Source organism: Martes martes, assembly GCF_963455335.1.
Source record: "Martes martes genome assembly, chromosome: 13".
NCBI classification, from domain to species: Eukaryota; Metazoa; Chordata; class Mammalia; order Carnivora; family Mustelidae; genus Martes; species Martes martes.
Window position 1 is genome coordinate 75,124,549 of NC_137901.1, and position 24,046 is coordinate 75,148,594.

The following is a 24,046-nucleotide window of genomic DNA, read 5'->3' on the forward strand; positions in this document are numbered from 1 at the left end:
TGGGGACTACCTCTCTCTGCTCCCCTTTTCTCCTTCCCGGGAGTCCCTGAGTGACTTTTGGGCCGGAACTGAGAGTCTTTGGGTGGGTTTCTGCGTTGGTTTCAGGATTGAAGTTTGAGAAACTCAGAGAAGTTTTGTTTCGTTTTGTTTTGTTTTTTTTTAGACTGTGTTTCTGTGTGGCGGGGGGTGGGGTGCGGGTGGGGGTTGGACTGGTTTTCCAACCAGGGCATGTGGCATTTCTGTAGGCATTTCAAGGGCGAGAGCCCAGCGGGGATTATTCCCTTTGCAAGTGGGAATTTGGTTCCCCCAGAGATACATACATGACACATCAAGCTGTCCTTTTAAAAAAAATTTTTTTTTTTTTAATTTTCAAAGTGATTGAAACAGAGCTGCGGTTGAAAGTAGGCTGGGAAGGGAATCTGTTTTTTCTGATTCCTATTTTGCAAGTCCACATTTTCCAAGACTTGACATTTGGATTCTAGAGTCTTCCTCCCCTTCCCCCACGAATTCGAAAGAAACTGCAATTCCATTCCCTTCTCTTCCTTTGCTTCTGGAACCCTGTAGACTTGCCCTGGGAAAGTGACCTGTGATGTCCAGAAATCCTCTAGTACCACTTTTTTTTTTTTTTTTTTGAAGTGTTCTGCTAGTTGTTTGAGTTCCATCCTTCAAAACTGTGGGAAAACCGGGTTTCTACCCTGTCCACATTGTCACTGATGGGAGTTTTTTTTTTTTTCTTCTTCTTCTTCTTCTTCTTGTCTTTTCCCCAAGGAGATGATAGAAAGTGACATCTCATCCATGATGTCAGGAATTATTCGAAACTCAGGGCAAAACCACCACCCCTCTCCGCAGGAGTACAGGTGAGGGTTGCTTCAGCAATAACAGTCGCTATATTTTCAAATTGTGTAAAGTGTTTCTGTGCTAATGTTTATGGTTTCTGCCCAAGAACTATTGTTACATTAAATTCTGTGATTTTGCAAGATAGGGAGAAGATCTCAGTCTTAAAATTGGCCTCTCTGAGGGTGTCTGGGCTTGTGGCCTGGGGAAATGGGACCTCTCAAAGCCCAGTCTTTTGTCCTCCAGGGGAGGTCCCCTCCTGGGTGAGAGACTGGGCATCCTGGTGAATGTTAAGACAATAGATTGCTTCCCCTACAATGGCCCTAAAGGGGCTCCAGGAAATGCCCCCCAAAAGCTTTGGGGGGGGGTTGTGGTGGTGGGAGGAACTGGCTTACATCCTGTTTGGATGCTGGAAAAGTTGTGAGTGGGAACTCCTGAATTCTTAGCTTGGCTGTATGATTTTGAGCAAGTCCCTTGACCTCTCTAGGCCTATTTGCTTGTCAGTTAAATGATGCTCTTGAATTAAGGTCTCTCCTGGGTCTCATGCATTTGAGGAATAAATTTGGTGGAGTCTGAGACCAAAATAAATGATTTCTTGAGACAGGATGAAGCGAGGTGCAGTTGGGTGGGGGAAAGCTCCACAGAGCCTTTGCCTTTTTGTCTTCAAACCTCAGAACTTAAACGGCCCCTAGGGGGTCAACCAGTCCAGTTCCCTGCTTTTACAGCTGGGGAGACTGAGGCCAAGAAGGGAGAAGGGGTTTGTGCAAGGTCACAGAGCAAAGAGAGGGAGAAAAGGGAATGATCTGGAGTCTCCTCCCAGCCACTCTCCCTTGAGCCCAGGAGGCCTGAACTGGTTCCCAGTGCCCCACCCATCAGGGCAGGCACCCTGTTCATGGGTTGAGGGGGCACGGCCCAGATTATGGAGTAGGGACAGGACAGGGCCTGTCCTGGGAAGAGCAGGCTGTCACCTCGGATCAGCCCCGTTTACCCAAGGGCTGTCTGGCCTCCTGGGGGCCACTGCAACTCCCCAGCAGTGCCCTCTGGGGCGGACCGAGGCCCCCAATTAGAGGCAGTTTGCTTCCTCAGGGCTGTGGGCCTGGAGGCTGCCTTCTGAGATCCGAATGAAGACGCAAATGCAAACAGCTATTTGCTGAGAGCTTACCGTGTGCAGGTCCGGGACCCCAGATGGACTCCAGGCATGCAGCACTCTTTGAGCACCTACTATATGCCCAGCTTGGGAGCTGCTCTGATTAGCCTCCACTGTACAAGTGAAGAACCGAGGCTTGGAGCAATGAAATAAAATCTTTAATGGAAAGCAGGAAAGCACACAACCACGGACCTCTAGGCTTCTTTCCAGCCCTGAATGGGTTTAAATCATAGCAGGTGGACCGGGGGCAGCCTGAGGGCAGCTTGGGCTGTGAAATCAGTTATGATCCCAGCTGTTCTGGCTGTGCAGAGCAGTCTGAGTTTCCTTCATCCACAAAATGGGACTAGAAATAGTACCCACTGCATGGAGTTATTAGAAAGATTTAACACAATTTCCAGCTCAGCCACTTGCCAGTGGCATGATACTGGGCAATTTCCCTTCTGAACCTTCATTTGTCTGCACAGCCGGGCTCATAAATGTTACCTCTTACTGGTTTTAAGTGCAATATCTATGAAATTGTCTGGCCCCCAGGAGGCACTCCAGGTCTGGGGGTGGCTCTCCCTCTGTCCTCCCAGCTGGAAGCCGGTGTTGGGAGGTGGGGGAAGCCAGTGCTTCCCTAGTGGCTCCGGCTTGGAAGAGCTCAAAACCATAAAGCCTTATTGTTGCCTAAAGCACCCCGTAAAGGCCCCAGAGCCAGGGAATCGGAATGAGAACAGCGGCTGCTCTGGAGTCATATGCGGGTGCAAGTTCAAAAGCCAGCTTTGGACAAGTTGAGTTTCCTCGCCTTTCAAGTGAGCACGATGAGGGCATGTCCTTCCTGTGGCTGCTGGAAGGACTGAGTCCATTTTATAGGACAAGAGACACAGAAGCAGCAGGTGCTCTTGTTCTTATGACTTAGTTCCATCAACGAGGCTGGGTTTCTGCGAGAGAGCAGGTCTAGGGAGTTCCTTGGACTCTCACCTTCTCCCAGGTACTGCCCAACAGGGGCTCCCACCTGCTCTAAGCTTTGGGGGTCTCAGTCCCCTGTGTCTTGGCCAGCCCAGCTCACAAACTGTCTGGGGGCACTGGGCAAGCTGCTTGTGTCCAGAAAGAGCAGAGAGCAGGCAGTAAGCTTACAGGGCGCGGGGGGGCGGGTGCGGGGGAGCCCTCAGTGCCTACCCAGTTCCCTGACCAGCTGGCAGGGCTGGGGCCAGTAAAGCAAGGAGCAGTCCAGCCTCAGCCCCCCACCCAGAGTAGCCCGGGCATCCTGCCTTTCCTGTTTGCGTGGATCCAGGACTTTCTTGTGTTCCACAGCAAGCATGCCTGGAAGGCAGGGTAGTAATAAAAAGAATTGCAGCTGGTGGTCTCTTAAGCCTTCACTACCTGTTCCACAACCATCCCCATGAGTGTAGCCCGCCTGTGCCCGGTTTGCAGATGAGGAAACCAAGGCTCCGCCTGTTGAACTGGCTTTACACGATGACACAGTTATGGGTAAAGTGGCGGTCGAACCAGAGGCTGTCTCATCCAGAGGGTATCATCAACCCCATCTCCACCCCCATGTCACACTGGTGAAGAACGCAAGGGCTGGAACAGAATAAATTGCTCTGCCATTTTGCCGCTGTGTGACCCCGGACAAGTCACTATCCCTCTCTGTACCTCACTCTCTTTATCTGTGAAATGGAGCAATGAGAGAATCTGGGTCACAAGTCATTGTGAGAATTCAGCAGTGACTTTTCTGCCGAAAAGGTGTTCGGCCAGACCTGGAATAGAGTGCTTTCTCATGGAGGAGAGCTTCGATGATCACAGAGTGCCTCCCTGGCCCCTTCCAATCACTCCCATTTTTCTCCCTGAATAATAGCCAAGGAGAAGTTTATGGGCTTCTCATTGCCTCTCTCGCGTCTCCAGGGAATGGCTCCAAGGACCACTCAGGATGCTGGTCCAGCCTGTTTCCAGCCCCCCTGCAGCCCTCCACACACCCTCCATCCCCAAGGGCCGCCTTTGGCCGTTAGCTTTCAATGACTGTGTGTGGGGATGGAGGGGGTAGGGCTGGGGGACAGCAGCTGGAGGCTGCCCTGCCCCACCCTGCACCCCCTGGGAGAGCTGTCAGTGGCTGGGCTTAGACAGCAAATTGGCAGCAGGCTCCCCGCCTGTGACGCTGGGGCCTGGGGCCAGGGCAAGGGCCAGCCCTGACTCCACAGACGACAGCAACGGCTTACGTTGGATGTGAGTTAGCCTGTTTCCCTTTGGCTCGGGGCTGGGAGGGAAGTCCGCTCATCGAGGTTCTGCAGAATAACGACTTCCTAAGCACCTACTGTGTGCCAGAAACCCATGAAACTCCTTAGGAAGCTCACCATCCTGTTTGGTCTTCATATAACAACCATGAAATTAGGTGCTGGCATGATCCCAATTCACAGACAAGGAGACTGAGTCCAGAGGCATACATTCAGGAAGGGGCAGAACAGCAGGTTTCCACCCCCTGCCCCAACTTCAAGAACTTATCCTAGAGGTCAGGTCCAGCCACCTCCTTTTACAGATTGGGCAACTGAGGCCCAGAGAAAGAAGGTAGACTGCTGGCTCCGTGGACCCTCACCTTCTCCCAGAGCCATATCCCCTCTCTAAGATATGCACAAAACCCTTCCTCTCTTTAGACAGTGGTTTTCTCATCTCTGAACCACAGTGCTGGACACAGAATGGATACTCAATGAATATTCATTGGGAGATGGCTGGCTGGCTCAGTAGCACGTAAGAACACATCCACGGAAAGGCAGGGAGGTTTATGCTCAAACGATGACAGGACCCTGCCGTGTGGACCAGGGTGGGCAGATGCCACCTGCTTTTCCTTGAGCTCCCTGCTGAGCTGCGTGTGTGTGTGTGGGGGGGATGGTTTCCCCCCATCAGTGTGGCTCTGCCCATTGGTTGTGACCTCCTTGCAGGAGGGAGGGTGAGGGCTACATCTGTCAGGGGCAGTGACAGTCCCCACATCTGTACACCCCTTCTCTTTCTGGGTGACCAGAAGCTCCTCGGGCTACCTTGCAGGCAAGGAAAAGAGAGGTAGCCTTCCTGGGGGTCCAGCCTTCCTTTGGGGTCTTGGGTTCCACCCCAAGAAACATGGGCACACACATGCACAAACCCACTGGCCACCCTCCCACCAAGTCCCAGCCAAGTTCTAGAAAGGAAAGATTCTCTTTTCCAGGCTCCTAATCAAATCATTTCATACTAAGCTTACTCTTGGGCCTGCTGGGAATTCCCGAGCTTGCTAAACTGCATTTGGTTTTCTTTTTCCTGTAAACGGTTACAAAAGATATTTCAAAAGCTACGTTAGCTAAATAAACACCACCATGAAATGCTTAGTCCCTTTTGTGTAAAGGTTGGATTGGAAACAGGAACAGTTTGTGGTAATGTAACAATTTCCTACTAACCACATCTCCAGGAGGCAGGTAAAACCTCCGTGTTGTAATCAGAGCGGAAGTGATGTCCCAGGGCTGAATGTGCCTCTGTCCTCTGCTCTGCTGGGATGGTGACCTGTTTCTCCAAAGCCAGTATTTGCTGTGGGAACCCCTCCTAGGGACCATGCAAAGCCAGAGGAGAGGAAAGAAGGAACGTTGTCTGAGCACCTGCCATGTGCTGGGCTCTCTTCTACCTTCTCTGATCGTATCCTCACAGATGCCCTCCATGATGGAAATTATTAGGAGAATGATTCCATTTTATAGATGGGAAAATCAAGGTGCAGAGGGGCAAAGTGATTCGCCCAAGGTCACATAGCTTTGTTGAGATGGGATTTGGGTCGTAAAAGGTTGTTTCCTTCCATGGCACAATTACTGTATTAATAGTAAGGAACCCCAATATAGGAAACGGAGTTCACTGCGGGCTTTGCACTGGAGGTCTGTAAGCAAAAATCTCCGCAGAATCAGTAATCCTTCCCCCAGTACAGGTGGCTCACTGCAGGCACAACCAAGTCCCTTAGCAGGGGCTCCATGGAGTTTTACTTTTATAGCAACAGGAGGCAGTGGCCTCAGGGGTCCAGCTCACCTTGGGGGAGGGGGCCAAATATTTGTCAAAGAATGAAAACTGGGCTGATCACTCTGGGACTGTAATCAGGTATGAGACAAAGTCATCCCTGACCTCCAGGAGTTTAGTGTCTGGAAGGCGGAGCTTGGCAATGCCTGAGTAAAATTAATGGGTGATCTCAGGGGTCTATGCTATGTAGACATTAAAGGCTCTAATCATTCCAGGGAATGGAAAGACTGGGAGATGCTGGACAGGTCTGGGAGGCTTCCTGGGGTGGGGGTATGGCTAAGCCAGGCAGGAAATGGCTAGAGACTGGGCAATGCAAGTCACGTTCTAGTTGAGCTGGGCGGCTGGGCTGGGGTATCCTTCCACCTTCTCTTATTTTAGTGAAGAGGTAATAAATGCCCATAGGGTGCCAGGCCCTGTGCTGAACAAAACACAGGGCCTCCTAGTCCTTGCCCTCTTAGCGTGGAAAGACTGGAAACATACATAAATGAATACTTGAAAAATGCTTAATGTTCTGCAGACACATACAGGAAGGACCACCAGGGGTGTGAGTGGCCAGGGGAACCTCTCAGAGGAGGGAAGATTTGGGCTGTGCCGAGTAGCATGAGGAGGAGCTGGCTGCGAATGACTGCATGGAATAGCCTTCCAGGCAGAGGGAACAGCATATGCAAAGAGCACTTAGAATGTTTGAGGAAGTCAAGGATAGACAGGTTTGCTAGAACCGAGGAGATGAGGGCAGGAGGGGAGGGAAGGGTGGGAGGTGGCCAGGCCAGACCACGGTGAGGACCTGGACCCTTACTCTCCTAACAGGTTTTAAAGACAGGGCCACGTTCTCATGTCTCTTTCGAAAGGCCACTCTGACTGCTAGGTATTAAATCCATCCATTCCACAAATAGTTGTCTAGCCCTTGAGCCAAATGGTGTTCCATACCCTTCCTGTGATTTGCCCTGAACCAAGCGGCAGGCCCTGTTCCCCCCTCTCTTCCACACATGAGGAAGTGGAATCTCACAGGCATTGAGTTACCTGCACAAGGACCTCTGTTAGGAGTAGGGCCAGGCCTGGAATCCAGGTGTCCCCGGGCTCACCCCTGCAGTGCCCTGCCCTCTTGGCTCGGCTCCCAACCCTCCAGCGACACGGCTGATTAATTAAGGACGTTGTTAATTAACGTCATCAGGTTGGTCCCCTGGTCCATATAGAATGACAGCCATGGACTCCAGTGGTGCCTCACTTTGCCCAGGGTCGCCGCAGCGGCACCCAACAGATCCTTCTAAAAATGAGGATACTGACTCACTCTTCCTGCCCACAGCTTGATTTATTTCAGCTAAACTGGCAGAGAGACCAAGCAAAGAGGCTCCAGGGCTGGTGGTTTAAGCCCCAGCTCTTTTGTTTCCATGTTGTGTGGCTGAGGGCTAACCCTTCCTCTCTCTGAGCCTCAGCGATCCCATCTGAGAAATGGGTTTGCTAAGGAGCCATCCGGCAGACTTTTGGGAGTTGAGGGAGGTGCAGACCAAAGAGGGCTGGCAGGGAGGTAGGCACGCTAGGGGACCGACCCTCCATCCTGGGTCACTTAGAAAGTTATCTCCGTGGACAGAGGCCCTTCTGTGTCTTTGTCACCCAACACGGCGAGTCGGAGTTCAGGGAATATTTCAGGAGTTCAGGGACACTCTGCTAGTGGTCCTACCTGTGGAGCCCACTCTGCTGGATGCTCGCTTTTTAGAAGATGGTTCTAATCATGCAAACACTGCCACGCAATGCACGCAGGTGGGCTGGGAACACACCCCACCCCCCCGCAACAAATACTCTGTGAGAATGGGCACAGGTGTTAGCACTCCATGGTACAGATGAGCAAACTGAGCCCCAAAGAGGTAGACTCCTGCAGACCAGTCTCAGAGCTACTAAATAGCTGGGTGGGATTCGAATCTAGGCCTGGCTGACCCCAGAGCCAACACTTGTCATCCCTACTTTGAAATGCCCCAGAAAAGGCAACAGGGGTGGGGAGGTGGGCAAGCCGGACTCCAGGTCCCTAGCTGGGATAGGCTCGGAGTATGGCATTGCAGAAGGCTTGGGACTTCGGATGAGCAAACTCACAAGGTCACACAGATGAGACATGTAGAATGATCAGCACATAGTAGGCTCTTGGAAAATGTCGGCCAGATAAGTACGCTGCTGATAGACTATTCCCCAGGCTACCACCTGGCTCCTAACCAGGGTCTAACCACAGCCTCCCGCATCCCCCACTCCTTCTGCAGTCCACCCCGAGTGGCCCTGCAGGCTGTGCGTCCATCCCAGTGGCAGCCCCACCGAGATGGAAGGGGCTCAGACCCGTGGTGTTCCAGATGGGGAAACTGAGGCCCAGGGAAACGTGCTGGAGTGGGTACCTGAGGCCATTGGCCAGAGGCTGCAGAGGCAAATTCTCCTGGCTCGGCCTCACCTCTCCTATCTATGAACAGGGGTGACAGCACACCCCCCTCGGGGTGTGTGTGTGTGGGGGGGTTCTAATAAGGAAAGGATGGATACGTCCCTGTGTGTGGTGGGGAGCTGTTACTGAATTTGGGGGACCTTGGGGAGCCAGATAAGTCTTTTTATTTTCATTTTGCCCCAAAAGCTCTCTACTCGTAAATGAGGAGGGACCCCCTGTTGATGACAAATGTCCCAGTTGGTTTGAGAAGGGAAGCCCTGTCCGGGATCACCTTTGGGACCCCTGAACTAATAGTTAAACCTGATTTTTCAGCAGAAAACTTGATGTTTCATCTGGTCTGATGCTAATGAACTAGGGTCACATTCTTGCCCATCACTTTTGGGTAGATGTCTTTACTATTCCTGTTTTATACACTGAGGCCCAGAGCAGGTGACCATCACACAGCCAGGAATGTTCAGACCCTGGTCCAACCACCTTGGGGTTCATGCCTTCCCCTAACCATTGTCTACTCTGACGCTGTTGCATAACAGATGGGGAAACTGAGGCCGAGAGAGGAAGAGGCACTTCCCCAACATGATAGAACTTTGGAAATGTGAGCAGAGACTTTACGTGCCCGCTGCTCCCATGAGCTGTAGGATCTTGGCATCAAATGAAACTTGGAGGATGCCTGGGCTCATCTTTCATCCAGTAGGGGCCTGACCGGTCATCCCTCAACTCCTGCTTGAATACCCCCCATGAAAGAGAGCTCACTACTTTGTGAGCTGCCTTAGTACATTTTTACAGAGCTCTCCCTATAACTTCCTCCCCGGTGGGAGGTAAAGTGGGGGTGTCTTTTATAATGAAACATACTAAAACAAAAATTCCATGAAATCAGCTCCTGAAATTTCCAAACCTTAATCAAATTTCCAATTTTAAGGCAATGTGGAAACATCACAGATTTTTCCATCATGACTGAAAAGAATGTTCCAGACCACCACTGTCTTGTAAGAACTTTCTGTGGTGATGGAAATGTTCCAATTCCATGCTGTCCAATACAGCAGACACTGGCCATGTGTGGCCATTGAACCCTTGAAATGTGGCTGGTATGATGAAGAAATGAAATCTGTACTCTAATTTTAGTGAATTTAAATAGTCACGTGTGGCTTCCTATGGATAGCACAGTGCTAGAATTTTCTAGAATCCACAGAAAATATTTCTTTAACTGTTCCTTATGGGGCAGGGAGAGAGGACAATGGGGCTGTAACCAGCCCAGTCCCCAGCTGGGGGACCATAGACAGGCCTGTTTCTCCCTGGCCTCAGTGTCCCCATCTGGTAAATGGGAAGGCGGTAACAGTAACCACAGCTGCCTGATTGTGCTGGGCACACAGCAGGGACTTGCCCACCCCAAGCCATTTCCATAGGTTTTTATAAAATTAAATAAAATTAAGCTGGGCCTTTCACCCCTGCCTGGCCCTGGGGGGCAGGGGGGCAGTGGGAGTGGGGACATCTAGAAGGCTGGGTCTGTTTGTTCATTTGTCCTATCTGTGAGGACTTATCGAACACTTGCTGTGTGCCTGGCTCTGTACTGGGCTCTGGGGGCACAGCTACTCCCTCAGGGGGTATAAGGTTCCCTGCTTCAGCATCAGGTTCTTCTAGGGGCTCCTGCCCCCAGCTGTGGACTCAGCCCTGGTCCTAGCCCTGGTCCTGGCCTCCTCCCTGCCAGAACTGGGGATGCCTGAGAGCTGGGGGCGGGGTACAGCCCCTGTCCTCTTTGGAACTACCTCCTGACCCAGGGACTGAAAAGACAGACCTAGAGAGAGTGAGCAGGAGGGGTCTTGGGAGCCCCCCAGGATGGTAGGGCTGGATTTTGCCTTTTCCTTTGAATTGCAAATGTCCTGTCTTCTCCCAGCAGAGGGGAAACCCACTCAGGAGACTGGTAGAAGGTCACACATACACATCCCCCAGGGAGGAATCCCAGACCCTCGCTGATGGAGCATGTCCCACAAAAACCATGTCCCCTACACACCACCACCCCAGCTCTGGGGGCAGGTACAAGCAATCGGTGCTGTCATTACCCCTTGACCCATCTTACAGGTGGGACAGCTGAGGCTGGGGATTACACACCTTTCTGAGGGCCTATGGCTGGGAAGCCAGAGCGGTTCTCGAACCAAGAAGTCTTTCTCAGGTGACACCAGCTGATGACACTGTGGTTTATGCCATTTACAAGGAAGTGCTAGGAGAGAGCAGGAATGGGGCTCACGGGGGCATCTTTAATGAGGGAACTCTAGGCCTTGGTGAGGAACAGGTGGCAGGTGCTTCACGCAGCTCCAGCACTGTGGACAGAGGGCTAACGCGCCTCTGCAGGGAGTGGAGGAGACAGATGGGTAAGGACCTGGGCCGGGCAATGGGGACAGGACCCATTTAGGGCCTGGCGCACTGCCTCCTGGTTCCTGGGGCCCATGGGGAAGAGGCCTGAATATGGGGGATGAGGGAGTGAGCCAGACTTCAGGGCCAGCGGACCCCTACCACAGAGCTTCGGGGTGTCCACATCCATGGCAGGAGACTGGCGGGGGCGGGGGATGCCAGTGTTAGGCACGGGCAGGAGGGAGGCCCAGCAGGGGGCGTGGGGCCTGGCCACCAGTACCAAAGGGAGAATGGGGACCAGGCCTGGGTTCAAGGTGGAATACATACTGGCCCAAGGAGATAGAGACAGTTATACTCCCATTTTCCAGATGAGAAAATGGAGACTCAGGGACCAGAAGTGGCTTGTCTGAGGTCTCACAGCTAGGGGTCACCAGGACTTGAACCCAGATTTGTCTAGTCAAAGCTTACACTGTGCCCAAGGTCCTGTCACACCACCCTGGAGCTGTCCTTCGCCCGGAGCTTTGTCGGGAGGTGCCAAATGTGGCTTCCCAGCCTCACAGCTCAGGGGCAGGACCCCAGGCTCTGGGCTGGGTCTTGAACTCTGCATTCGAATCAGGTCCTGGGCAATGGTGGTATCCACAGCCCCACCTGTGAGCCCCAAGTTCATGGGGCAGGGGAGCATCACCCCCAGGGGCCCTCTGATTCTCTGCCTGTCCTACCACGGGAACAGCCTCACACTGGAGCAGACAGGCCCGGGTTCGAGTCCTGGGTGGCCTCAGTTTCCCCATCTGTACAGTGGGGCTGCCTGCTCCCCATCCCTGTTGGAGGCTGTTGCAAGGATTCAGGGAGGCAGGGCCTGGCTCTGTGGGTGTTAAAAGTTCTGGACATGATAGCCACTGTCGCACCATTCTTTGGGTTGGTGGCCTGGGGGTCAGCTTATTTCAACAAGCCAAGAAGGCATTTAAGCCCTCAGTGATCCGACAGCGGGGGTAGGGGGCAGAGAGACAGCAGTGCAAACTCACTGGCCCTGGCAAGGTGCAGGGAGCAGCCAGGATGCGGAGGGGTCCCTGAGCTCGGGGTCGGGGTGACCAAGACTTCCTGGATGACAAGTCACTCTTGGGCTGGAATGACCCCACACAGACAACCCGGAGCCCTAGCCCTGGTCTTTTTCTGGACTATGAATCAGAAGCAATATGTTTCCCTTCTAACCTCGGTTTCCCCATGGGTCAAATGTGCGGTGAGATTAGATGATGTCTGAAGGCGCTTTCGCAGTAAGAGGCCAGAAGACAGTGTGCAGTGAGCCTCCAGGGATGGGCACCGTTTTGAAGGGCGGGGGGGAAGGAAGCAAAAGAGGGGCACTCCTTGCAGGGGGAATTGCTAAGGCATGACGGTGGGACCGTGCTCGGGTGTCCCAGGGTGGGGAGGGCGGGTGGAACAGACACCGGGTGGCCGCAGTAGGCTGCTTGTGCTCCTCACGGGTTTGTGTGTGGCGGGGGGGGGGTGATGCTGAAGGATTGGGGAGCCGGGGTCGGGGCACACAAACAGCAGGACCAAAAAAACCATAAAAGCACAGTCAGAATAGCACCATTTACTCCGCGCCCCTCCTCCCCAAGAGCTCAGCGGCATCATTAACCTTCTGCGATCCTCCCTTCATGGGGAAACAGGCTCTAGGCGTTTAAGTGACTGCTTGGGGGTCTCAGTTTCTCTGTCTGCAGAACGGGGAGAGAGCATACAGGCAGTGCTCAATACACAGGAGCTGCTGGTGGCTGCAGCAATAGAGGCAGGTCCATGAGACCACAGAGCCCAAAGCTTCCACAGACTTCCAGTTCTCTGGGGACCCGGCTAATAGTAACGTTAATACTGGTATGAATGAATCTTGATGGCAGCTGAGTCAGACACCATTCCAAGGGCTTTCCGTGTGATCACTGCTGAATCCCCCTGACACCCTAGGAGAAAGGAGGTGTTATTAGCCCTATTTTACAGATGAAAAACTGAGGCTCACAGAGATCAAGTCAGTGGCCCTGGTACACAGGTAAGTGGAGACTAGGATTGGAAGCTAGAGCCCAAGCTCTTAACCACTCTGAGGACGATCTGTCAGTCACCGGCCGGCAGAGAACCTGCTTGCACCCAGAAAGCCATTTTGTTTACAAGGCCCCCCCCCACACCACCCAGGGGGCTTTGGTGGGGCTCTGGCTTCAGAAACCTGCCAGCAGCAGCTCACCTCCATTCCTTCCTGCTGCCCCAGAACCAGACAGAGCAGCAGGGGCAATGGGGAGCTATAGCAGGTAAGGGAGCAGGAGCAGGGCTCGCACCACCAGACTCTGGGAGGTCGGCCAGTCCTGGGGTGGGTGGGGACCGGCCAGACACCCCCATGCATGCGGTGGGCGGCACACCAGGCCCTGCCCCTCAGTCTCACCCCATGGTCTCCACGGGCTTAAGGGGACAGATGGCATCGCCTTAGGCCTGGGCTGTGGCTGTCCCTAGCCAGATGAGTTACGAGCAGGCTGCAGGAGTGGCAGCCGGGGGTGGGGTGGGGGGCCACAACGACAATGGCACAGAGACCCTAGGACAATGGGGGCCACGTGCCATGGGGGCAACAGTCGTTTGTCACACAATGGGCCGCCGGGGGACAGCAGCCAGGCCAACTGCTGCTGCTGACACGGCCGGCCGGGTTTTCAAATGATTTCCAGGCCCTGTTTTCCTACAAGGCAGCCAATGGCTGGGGCAGCCTGACGGTCACCTGATGCCAGCCTGGTGGGCTGAGGGCCCAGGCCCCGCACCAAGGAGCAGTTGTGGCCATGGCAACGCTAATTGTGGCCCTAAAACAGAAGGAGAGAGAGCAAGCGCGGGCGAGGTGGGAAGGAGAGGGGAGAGAAAAGGCGAGGGACAGTGGGACAGCGGGGAGAGAGCCCTCCAGCTGGAGGGTGGCCCGGGGGGCTGAGACGGATGCCCCATGGTGGGTCCCCTGCCCCACACGGGACAAGGCTGGAGGCTGTGCTGCTCTCTCTCTCCTCCCTTTCTAGGAAGCCCTGAGACTTATTCTTAAACCGTGGTTCTCAGAATGTGGACTGGGGGCCTCTGGGCCACACATCAGAAGGGCCCTGGCCTGGTGGCCTGGTGGGTCTGGCATGGGCTCTGGGCCAGTTTGCAGCCACCTTATCCCATGGACAAGACACTACCGTGGGAGCCCAGGGCCCTTGGAGCCGTGCGGCAAGCATGACTTTAGGGGTGCTGGGGAGTCCTGTTTACGCACACTGGGGGGACCTGCCCACCATTCCCAGTGGGTAGACTTTCTCTTTCTGTGGAGAGTCTGTAGAGGGGTGGTGGACGTGGGTCCACCACAGGGGGTCTCCAGGGGCTGCTGGGGGCATGGTGAAGAGCTTGGGCTTCAGGCCTGGCTGCCTGGGTCCCGGCCCCACCACTTTCTGGTACGTGTAGCTTTGGGCAAGCGACTCAGCGTTCTGAGCCTGTTTCCCCAAATGTAAGAGGGGCCTGTGGGCGTATCTGACCTCTCCGGGTTGCTGCAGGGATTGAATAGGATTGAAAAGGACTGTGCCTGTTGAACACCGAGCTCCTCACCTCAGTTTCCCCATCTGTAAAATGGGAATACTACCACTACCATTTGCCTCATGGGGTGAGGAGTATTCAATGACTTACCACCCGTGAAGGATTTGTTATGGTGTCTGGCATGTAATAAGTGTTCAACAAACATTAGTGTTTATTATTTGGGGGCTAGGTAGGGGCTAAGGTAAGATACGGTAAACACAGGCATGATTTGAGGATGTGGGATCTGGCTGCCAAAGTGGGGATCTGGGAACCACGCCTAGCCCAGGGGATGGACACATGAGGGTGGCTCAGGGAGGTGAGGGGCCAGAGATGATTCCAGAGGTCGAGGGGCTCCTATCCCGCCAGGAGCCGACCTGAGCTCCCCGCCCCGCCCGAGCTCCTGCCCCTCCCTGTAGGCTCCTGGCTACCTGCAGTGATGATGACCTTCCCGGGGACCTGCAGTCCCTGTCATGGCTCACAGCGGTGGACGTGCCTCGGCTGCAGCAGATGGCGAGTGGCCGCATGGACCTGGGTGGCCCCAGTGCTCCGTCCCCACACCCAGGTAGGCGCAAGGGTGGGGTGGGGGGTGGGGAGAGGCGTGGCACAGGGGTGGGGGGGGAGGGGCACCGCCCAGCACTGCCCCGCAGCAGCTGGGTGACTGTGGCCAGGTCTCTCACTCTCTGCGCCTCTTACTGCATTTGCAAAACATGCCTGATGACACCTTCTTCGGAGGGATGGGGGCATTCGTGTGCTCGCCAGCGTGTGCCAGGCTGTGTGTGAGCTCAGGGTTCAGTGACGAATAAAGACAGCCCCTTCTCTGCCCCTTCCCCACTTGTGAACAGCTGAAGCAGTTGGCAAACTACAGCCCGCAGGCCAAAGGCAGCCTGCAACCTGCACCCCTTTTTTTGTATTGCCCTTGTGTTCAGAATAGTTTTGCATTCTTCAAGGGTTGTAAAAAACCCAAAGACAGAAACCATACAGCTGGCAAAGCCTCAAATATTTGCTATCTGGCCCCTTACTGAAGAAGCCTACGGAACCCCGATCTTCAGAGAGAGGATACTTTGGAAGGTGCCGACGATCCTGGCACACAGTAGATGCTCAATAAATGGCAGCTAGCTGCTGTCATAGCAAGTGGACAAAATAGCGACACAGGAAGTGTTGAAAACAATCATCAAGGTACATTAAAAGTGCCAATTGTTGACAAATTAGGGTCTAGGAATATTTATTTCATTGAACAAATTGTTCTTGGCCAAAACGTCTGTAGCAGGGGTCTGCAAACTCTTTCTGTAAAGGGCCATGTAGTCAATATTTAGACTCCGGAGGCTGTAGGGTCCCTGTAGTACAAGCCCAGCCCCAGACAATGTAAATGAACGGGCATAGCTGTGTACTATTAAAACTTTATTTACAAAAACATGGCACAGGCTGGATCTGGCTTTGCTGGATCAAACCCTGATCTAGAACCTCCAGATCCGTGACCTTGGGCAAGTACTTTCCCCTCTGACCTATTTTCTTATCTGCAACAAAAGGATAGCAGAGCTGCCCTCCTGGAGTGTTGAAAAGATTCAATGCCAAAAGTGCCTTGGACACACAGTAGGTGTTGTATGGCACGCAAGAGATGGGAAGCGTGAAAGAAGGAAGCCTGTCCCTTCTCCCCTGGGTGGCTGCACCCCTCCCACGCTCCTGTCTCTATGAGTCATACAAGATGTGGTCCTAGTTCTCAGGGAGCTGAGGGTCTGGTCCAAGAGAGGCTAGGGCAGACAGACCAAAGGCACCACGGATGAGCCCAGGTGGTGGCCAGGACTCAGAAGAGAGCTGAGGAACCCCAAAGACTTCCTGGAAGAGGTGGCCCCAGGGCAGGATCATCTTGCAGGTCAGCTTGGTTTAATCTAGAAGGTAGCCCTAAAGCAGAATGGTGGTGAGGATCTGTGATAGATGAGCGATGTCTTTCCTGGGCCCGGGACTGGGTGGCTGGCATGCAGGCGTGAGGACATCCTCTAGTTCTGAGCTCATCCTCGGCTCAGGGGCAGGGCTTGGCAGAGGGTAGAGGAGGCACAAAGGCATTCAGAGCGAAGCCTAGTGGCCCTGGGAACCAAGACATGATTCTGAGGAGGAGAGCTGAACAATGAGTTGATGTTTGGGCTTCATGATGGACGAGAACCGAGATACTAATGACATCATCGTTATTATTAGTTACTGACTCCTATTTACCAAGATGTGGTTGTGTAGCCAGCAACATGATAAGCACTGTATAGACATGACCTCCCTTAAACCCCCACAACAACTTCATACGTAGGTGATCTCGGGAGCTCCCCTGTTCAGATGGGGAAACTGAGGCAGGCCCCAGGTCACACAGTTGGTAGGAACCCATGGCTCAGCACTGCACTTTGAGTGGTGATTTGCCAAGCACCTGCCATGCACCTGGTCCCAAGGGTGGGGGTGGGGGCTCCGTCCTCTGGCAGTGTCCAGGGATGGAGCCGCTCTCCCCGCAGACCCCATCCCTCTGGCCCAGCGGCCTCTCCGTGCTTACCTTTTGCAGGTGCCTTGGCCAGGGCGGCTGACCTGCACGTGGGAGCTACCGCAGGTGCCCTGCTCCACGGCCCAGCTGGCGTGGCCCCCCCAGGCATGCTCAGCCTGGGCCCCATAGCCAATCACGGAGCCACCGTAAGCATCACCATGGGGGTCAGAGAGTTTGAGCGGGGGTCCTCCAGGGCAGGGCTGACCCATCCTCACCCTAACCCCCTCTGTCTCCTCTTGTGGCCCCTGCAGGTGAACCAGATCTCTGTGGGAGGCCAGCCCTCATCCGGCCTGCAGGACGTGCCACAGCTGTACTCATCCACCCCCCAGACACAGTTACCGCTCCCCGCAGGCCCGCAGCAGGTACCAGGGGCTGGGGGGAGGGTCCTAGACTCAGAGACACACCTCCCTACATTGGGCAGGCCGGGAACCTTTCTGAGCCTCAGTTTACTCCCCTGCAACACGGGGATAGCTTTCGCCATGCCCATGGAGTCATTCACTGGATTCCCGAAAACCCCTGCAGGGAGCAGAGAGAGACAGGATTGTTTCCTGGGGCTGGCGACTTCACATCTTGCTAAATAGCATCTCCTAAAAAGCGAGCCTAGGGTGGGGTAGGGTTCCTGTGAGTGGCTTATGTCCTCTTTTACCTTCTCTCTCTGCCACGCTTCCCTGCTCTGGCTGTGGGAAGTGCCCTCCTGTGGGCCTGTATGGCTCCCCATTTGGAGCACGGTCTCCGTACCCCCAGCCCCGCATGGCTGTCCATTCATCTCAGGAACTGCACCCCAAACACTACCCCAAGCCCATCTACTCATACAGGTGAGGTCCGGGATGGGCCGGGGAGTGGGGGGACTCAGGGAGGAGAGGGGCGAGGGCTGCCTTTAGGACAGCTCAGACTTGCAAGGGGGGGAGCTTTTGGCGAGTGGGGAGCCCCCAGAAGGGACGTGCTCTAGGAAGGATCGGCGTGTGTGCACTCAGCCCCCAGGGTGGAGAACCCATTCCAGACCCGGAGCCCGATGCTCCATTCTGTCATTCCCAAACCATGTGGCCTCGGGGAAGCGGCTTGGCCTCTCTGAGACTTAATCCCCTCTGATGTAAAAAGCCATCGAAATAATATCATGTACCCTGCGAGATTGGGGGGTGGGTGGTGAGCAGCCTAGTTAAGGCCCACAGACATTCACTATGGGGAAGGAATAAAGAGAGGAAAAGAGTTTTCTCAGACTGGTACCACTGTCTGAGCTCAGGGTCAAGGAGAAGGGCAAGGGGTGGGCAAGACCTAGGGCCATGGAAAGGTACCAGAGCTAACACCATTCGAGTATGGAAGGGCTGGTACTGGTGAGATCAAGCAGGGCAGACTTCCTGGCAGAGGGGACCTTGGGCTGTCAGCCTAAGACCCCTTTACTCCTGGCCTGCCCCACCCTTCACTTCCAGCTGTCTGATCGCCATGGCCTTGAAGAACAGCAAGACAGGCAGCCTGCCCGTGAGTGAGATCTACAGCTTCATGAAGGAGCACTTCCCCTACTTCAAGGTGAGGGGCCCCAGTGGGGTGTAGGGGTGTTAAGAGGCCAGCTGCTCTGGCCTCTCCCTCACACTGCCAGAACCTAGGACTGGCCCCAGGCCAAAATGGGTCACTCTTTTAGGTCCCCAGTGACGCCCATAGACACCTGTGCATTCACACAGGCATGGCCAAAGAAGCCCAGAAGGAAGAGGGGGCATTGGAGCCGGACTCTGCCCAGAGACAGAGTTCACCGGGCATCCCAGAGTGGGGGAGGGCAGAGGATGGGGGGGTCAGCTTAGTGACTCCACACAGACTCCCTGAAACACCCTGATGCAGAACACAGATGTGGCAAGAGCTGTTGCTTCTCTGAGCCTCGGTTTGCTCATCTGTAAGATGGGGAGAATGACAGCCAACTGGCCAGGGGAGGGAGGACTCCATGGGTAAAGGGCTGTGGCAGCTCCTGGCATGTTACTGGCCATCATGAACATTATTTTTGTTGGCATCAAAGGGAAATAAGGAGCAGGAGGCTGCAGGGTCCCTGACTTGGACAGTGTCCTTCGCAGAAATATCACAGACAGTGGTGTCTGCGAGTACGGGGGGCAGGGGCTAGAATGTGAGCTGCACCGTAGTATCTGATTACCTAACAATTAAGTATGAGCATTGAAACACGATATACTTGGTCAGTTATCCACATGAATATACTTGGTCAGTTGTCCACATGATAGCATCCTCTCTCCCGCTTGCTTCCTAAGGAGGAGAGAAGGAGGGGACAATTTGGCATCCCTGGGCTTGTTCTCACATAGTAACTGTTGGCTGGAGCTGATATGTGGCTGCCCCTTTAAAAGGGTGTGGCCCTACTGGTGAGCCCCAGTCCCCACCAGTCTCTCTTGTCTTCCCAACTCAAGGCCAGGCGTCAGACTCACTTCACCCTACCACTGCCATGCCTTGCCCCTCAAGACCTGTGTCTGAGATGCCCCCGGAGAGGAAGAGCTTACGGGGAGGTCTCTGAGGGCATCTCCTGTGTGTCCATCTGTCCCCACAGACGGCTCCTGACGGCTGGAAAAACTCGGTGAGACACAACCTGTCCCTGAACAAGTGCTTCGAGAAGGTAGAGAACAAGATGAGTGGCTCCTCGCGCAAGGGCTGCCTGTGGGCCCTTAACCTGGCCCGCATCGACAAGATGGAGGAGGAGATGTACAAGTGGAAGAGGAAGGACCTTGCCGCCATCCACCGGAGCATGGCCAACCCTGGTGAGGCCTAGACACCCCCACTGCCACCTGCAACACATGTCCCTGCCCACAGGTCCTGGCCTCGCTGGTGGGGACACAGGCGCCTGGTGGACTTTCCTCCTTTCCTCCCAGGAAACATGCCTCCCCTGGGGCAAGTCCACAGAGGGGTCTGGTCAGAGGCCTGTGGAAAGCTGTTCAGTCTCCTATCACAGCCCCTAGTTTCTCACAGAGAAATGCCAAACTAAGCAACCATGGGAGGACATCGCTTTCTTACCATGCCTACTGCCTTGGCACCAAGTTTCAAAACAATAAAGTAATACAATAATAACACCCAGTGTGGGCTAAGATGTGGAGAAACAGGCACCTTCATAATAGGATGGGTGAGACTTTCAGTTAAACTTTTCCAACGCAAAATACTATATAAAAACCCTGCAAACTGTTCCCTACTTTTTTGGTCCAGTTATTTTACTTCTGGTAATGTATGCTGAGGATATAAAAAATTCCAACAAAAGGTTTACAGACAAAGTTATTTTAAAGATTTGAAAGAGAGAGAGCACATGCGAGAGAGAGGGAGAACATGAGCAGGGGGAAGGGGCAGAGGGAGAAGCAGACTCTCTGCGGAGCAAGGAACCTGACAAGGGGCTTGATCCCAGGACCCTGGGATCATGACCTGAGCCGAAGGCAAACGCTTAACCCCCTGAGCCACCCAGGAGGCCCACAAAATTATTTCTACTAGTAAAAAATTGAAAGCAATTTAGGCAATTAGTTAAATAGATATAATGTCATACCATGCAAGGATGAGATGCAAGAATACTTTGAGGGGTGCCTGGGTGGCTCAGTGGGTTAAAGCCTCTGCCTTCGGCTCAGGTTGTAATCCCAGAGTCCTGGGATTGAGCCCTCCATTGGGCTCTCTGCTCAGCAGGGAGCCTGCTTCCTCCTCTCTCCCTGCCTGCCTCTCTGCCTACTTGTGATCTCTGTCTTTCAAATAAATAAATAAAATCTTAAAAAAAAAAAAAAGAATATTTTTGGAATAGAAAAAAATGCCCCCAATACAAAAAGTGAAAAAAGACAATATAACACAGCCTAATCATATTTTAAAATATATAGTAAATACATATATATTTAAATGTGTGTGTGTGTGGCCACTCATTTATATGTGTGTGGATTTATGTGTATGGACACACACATACACATGCAGAGAGACTAGAAGAAATACGCCAGACTCTTGACTGTGAATGAAGAGACCACTGGTAATTTCTTTATTCTTCACATGTTCCTGTATTTTCTTCAACCCTGTCCATGAAGTACTTTTACATTAGCAAAAAATATTGCATCTGCTTTTTTTTGTTAATTAAGAGATGTGACGAGGAGGGACATAGAAGTGACATCCATCGGAAAATGTCCAATGGAAGGTTAATCCCACCCAGCCTCAGGAATATTTGGTCTGACTCTGTGGGGATCATCATGCTTGAGGTCTGGGTATGAAGGAGGATGGGGGTATAGCTCAGAGATGAATAATTCGAAAAAGTGAGGAAAGGGGGCCATGGTGTGATCCCATAGGCCCTCAGTGGGGTAAGGAACCTGACATGGGGGTTCGATCCCAGGACCCTGGGATCATGACCTGAGCCAAAGGCAGACACTTAACCAACTGAGCCACCCCGGCGCCCATAAGTGTCCTCTTTTCTAAAATGTGTGCCATCTTAGATAGGTCCCGGAACCCTAGTGGTCCAGTCTCAAACTGGTGTAATATTCAAGGAGACTCAAGCCACCAACCAGACATAATTTCAGAGTAATCATCTCTCTTGTTTATAACCAAGAGCATTAAGGAGGATCCGATTTTCAACACACAGTAACACCTAATGTCTCTTTAGTAGCAGGGAGCACTAGGACCCCTTGTGCGTCCATACATTTTTTTTTTTTTTAACATTTTATTTATTTATTTGACAGACAGAGATCACAAGTAGGCAGAGAGGCAGAGGGAGAGAGGGGGAAGCGGGCTCCCCGCTGAGCAGAGAGCCTGATGCGGGGCTTGATCCCAGGACCCTGAGATCACGACCTGAGCCGAAGGCAGAGGCCTTAACCCACTGAGCCACCCAGGCGCCCCCATACATTTTGTCCCGATGTCATGGGACCTGTCCTCTCTGCCTTGCCTCCTCTTGCAGAGCTGTTAGCTTCAAGGACAACCTTGAGCTAAAGCACTGTCCCAAAGAGAGGGCCTACCGTTATCATGTGAGGCTCCCTCATTCCTCAAAGACCCTATGCAATCTGTGATTTCATGACATTTCCCCAACAGCACTGTGCAGAGTGCATGGTGCCCTCTCATAGACGAAGATACCGAGGTTCAGAGAATCCAAGGGAATTGCTAGGGTTACAGGCATGCTAACACGGGGGCCTGGGAACTGCAGGCCGGCTGCTGAGGGACCTCTCCCTTGCCTGCAGAGGAGCTGGACAAACTGATCTCGGACCGACCAGAAAGCTGCAGACGGCCTGGCAACCCCGAGACCACCGTGCTAACTCACGCCGCCACGGTGGCCATGGCCCACGGCTGCCTGGCTGTCTCCCAGCTCCCACCCCAGCCCCTGGTGACCCTGTCCTTGCAGTCAGTCCCCCTGCACCACCAGGTCCAGCCCCAGGCACATCTGGCCCCAGATTCTCCCGCCCCAGCACAGACCCCGCCCCTGCACGCCCTGCCAAACCTGAGCCCCAGCCCCCTGCCCCATCCTGCCCTGGGAAGGGCCCCCGTGGACTTCATCAACATCAGCACCGACATGAGCACCGAGGTGGATGCCCTGGACCCCAGCATCATGGACTTCGCTCTGCAGGGTGAGGCTACAGGAACGGGGGTGGGGCGGGACAGAAGGGGATGGTGGGGGTGGGAGGAGCTGGAGGGCCAGAAAGATGGGGGCAGGCAAGCGAGAGGAGGTCCATCCGCATTTACCCCTCAGCTCATTCCTTGGACAAGTACTTCCCAAGCACCTCATGCTGGTGAATTACAGCAAGCATTTCATGAGTGCTTACTGCCCTAGCCATCACCCCAATCCCACCATGCAATGGTCCTGGCAAGCCACAGCCATTTCCTGTCCCCATTCTGCTGCTAAGGAGATGAGACAGAGAAGTGAGGTCTCTGGCCTGAGGGTCACCCAGCTAGTAAGGGGCAGAGCGGTACCTCCACCCAGGTCTGTCCGACCCCCAGCTTTTACTCAGTAACTGCTTCAGTGTGTGTGTGCCAGCCATAGGCCAGGTCACGCTCTGACCCACTGCCTGCCCCTCGGTCGTGCTTGTCATATAGGAGCTGATCGAATGACTGCACGGACAAGGGAAGTGTCTTATGATTTGTCTGTTCATGACACGGGCGCTCCTACTGTGCGCCAGCCAAGGGCCGAGGACTCCTCCCTGCCCCTGACCTCTGGGAGCTCTGTGTCTAGAGAGGAAATGGACTGGTTAGCAGGTTCATGAGTTAGCTAGTGAGGGTGTTACTTACAGCTGTGAAAGGGTATATTCTGCCCTCCCTGCCTGTCCCCCTGGATTATTATGTAGGGAAATTGTTGTTTTGTCCCCAGGCTGGGCCATGGTGGGAACCCTGAAGGAGAGTCCGTGTTTCTACACATCCCTGTTGAAACCTTGGGAGGATAACAGAGGGTGGGGGGGTGGGGGTGGAGTCTCTGATTGTATCCACTCATCCCCAGGAGCCTAAGGCTCAGAAGCAACACTCTCTGGGATGCCCAGTGGGAAGGGGGAGGGCTGGGGCTGGAACTTGGCTTCTCCATGCCCCCCTCCCCTGAAATCCCTGACTTTGAACCCTACACGCGCTCTTTGCCTCTTCCTTAAGACAGGACTCAAACTCGGGTCCGTCTGTCCTGAAGCCAGCTCACCCAAATGCCTTTGTCTTTGAAAGGAAACCTCTGGGAGGAGATGAAGGATGGGGGCTTCAGCCTGGACACCCTGGGGGCCTTCGGAGACTCTCCCCTTGGCTGTGAGCTGGGGGCTTCGGGCCTGACCCCCATCTCTGGCAGCAGCGACCAGTCCTTCCCAGACTTGCAGGTGACGGGTCTCTATGCCTCGTACTCGACCCCAGACAGCGTCTCCGCGTCAGCCACCACCTCCTCCTCCCAGTACCTGGGCCCCCCGGGGAACAAGCCCATAGCCCTGCTTTGAGGTGATGGCCTCACCTGCCCCTACCCCAGCCCCTGGCAGAGAGCTCCCGGAGCCCAGTGTACCAGGAAGTGAGGCCTCTTCCACCTGTTGGCGCCCTGGCCCTCTCACTCCCCCACAGGAGGCCTTCTGGGCAACCGCCCCCATCCCCCCAGGTCAGAAGGACAGAGGAGAATGGACAGGCACGCCAGCTTCCCCACCCCCCCCCACCACAATGACCCCACCCCCTCCCCCAACGCTCCTCCCAGAGAGTGACATCTGAGAACGAGATTTCTGGAGCCTTCACCCGCACCAGGCTCCTGAGAGGACCTGCATCCCCCCTTTGAGATGGGACGCATTGATGCGCCATGGGAACTCTCCAGCGGGGAGGCCCT

General features: G+C 54.1%; 1 protein-coding gene across 2 annotated transcripts; it reads left to right on the plus strand.

The window, feature by feature from the left end:
- Nucleotides 1-759: 759 nt before the first annotated feature.
- Nucleotides 760-23,675, plus strand: FOXN4 (forkhead box N4; the record flags this gene model as incomplete). Of its 2 annotated transcripts, XM_080822227.1 has the most annotated exons (9): nt 772-857; nt 14,699-14,844; nt 16,819-16,943; nt 17,049-17,159; nt 17,485-17,612; nt 18,225-18,321; nt 19,334-19,541; nt 21,960-22,343; nt 23,416-23,675. In XM_080822227.1, 9 exons carry the CDS (start codon nt 772-774, stop codon nt 23,673-23,675), a joined length of 1,545 nt encoding a protein of 514 aa, XP_080678353.1. The 2 variants fall into 2 exon arrangements, with proteins under 2 accessions (XP_080678354.1, XP_080678353.1); XM_080822228.1 differs by having other exon boundaries at nt 760-857; nt 16,819-17,159.
- Between the last annotated feature and the right edge of the window lie 371 nt (nt 23,676-24,046).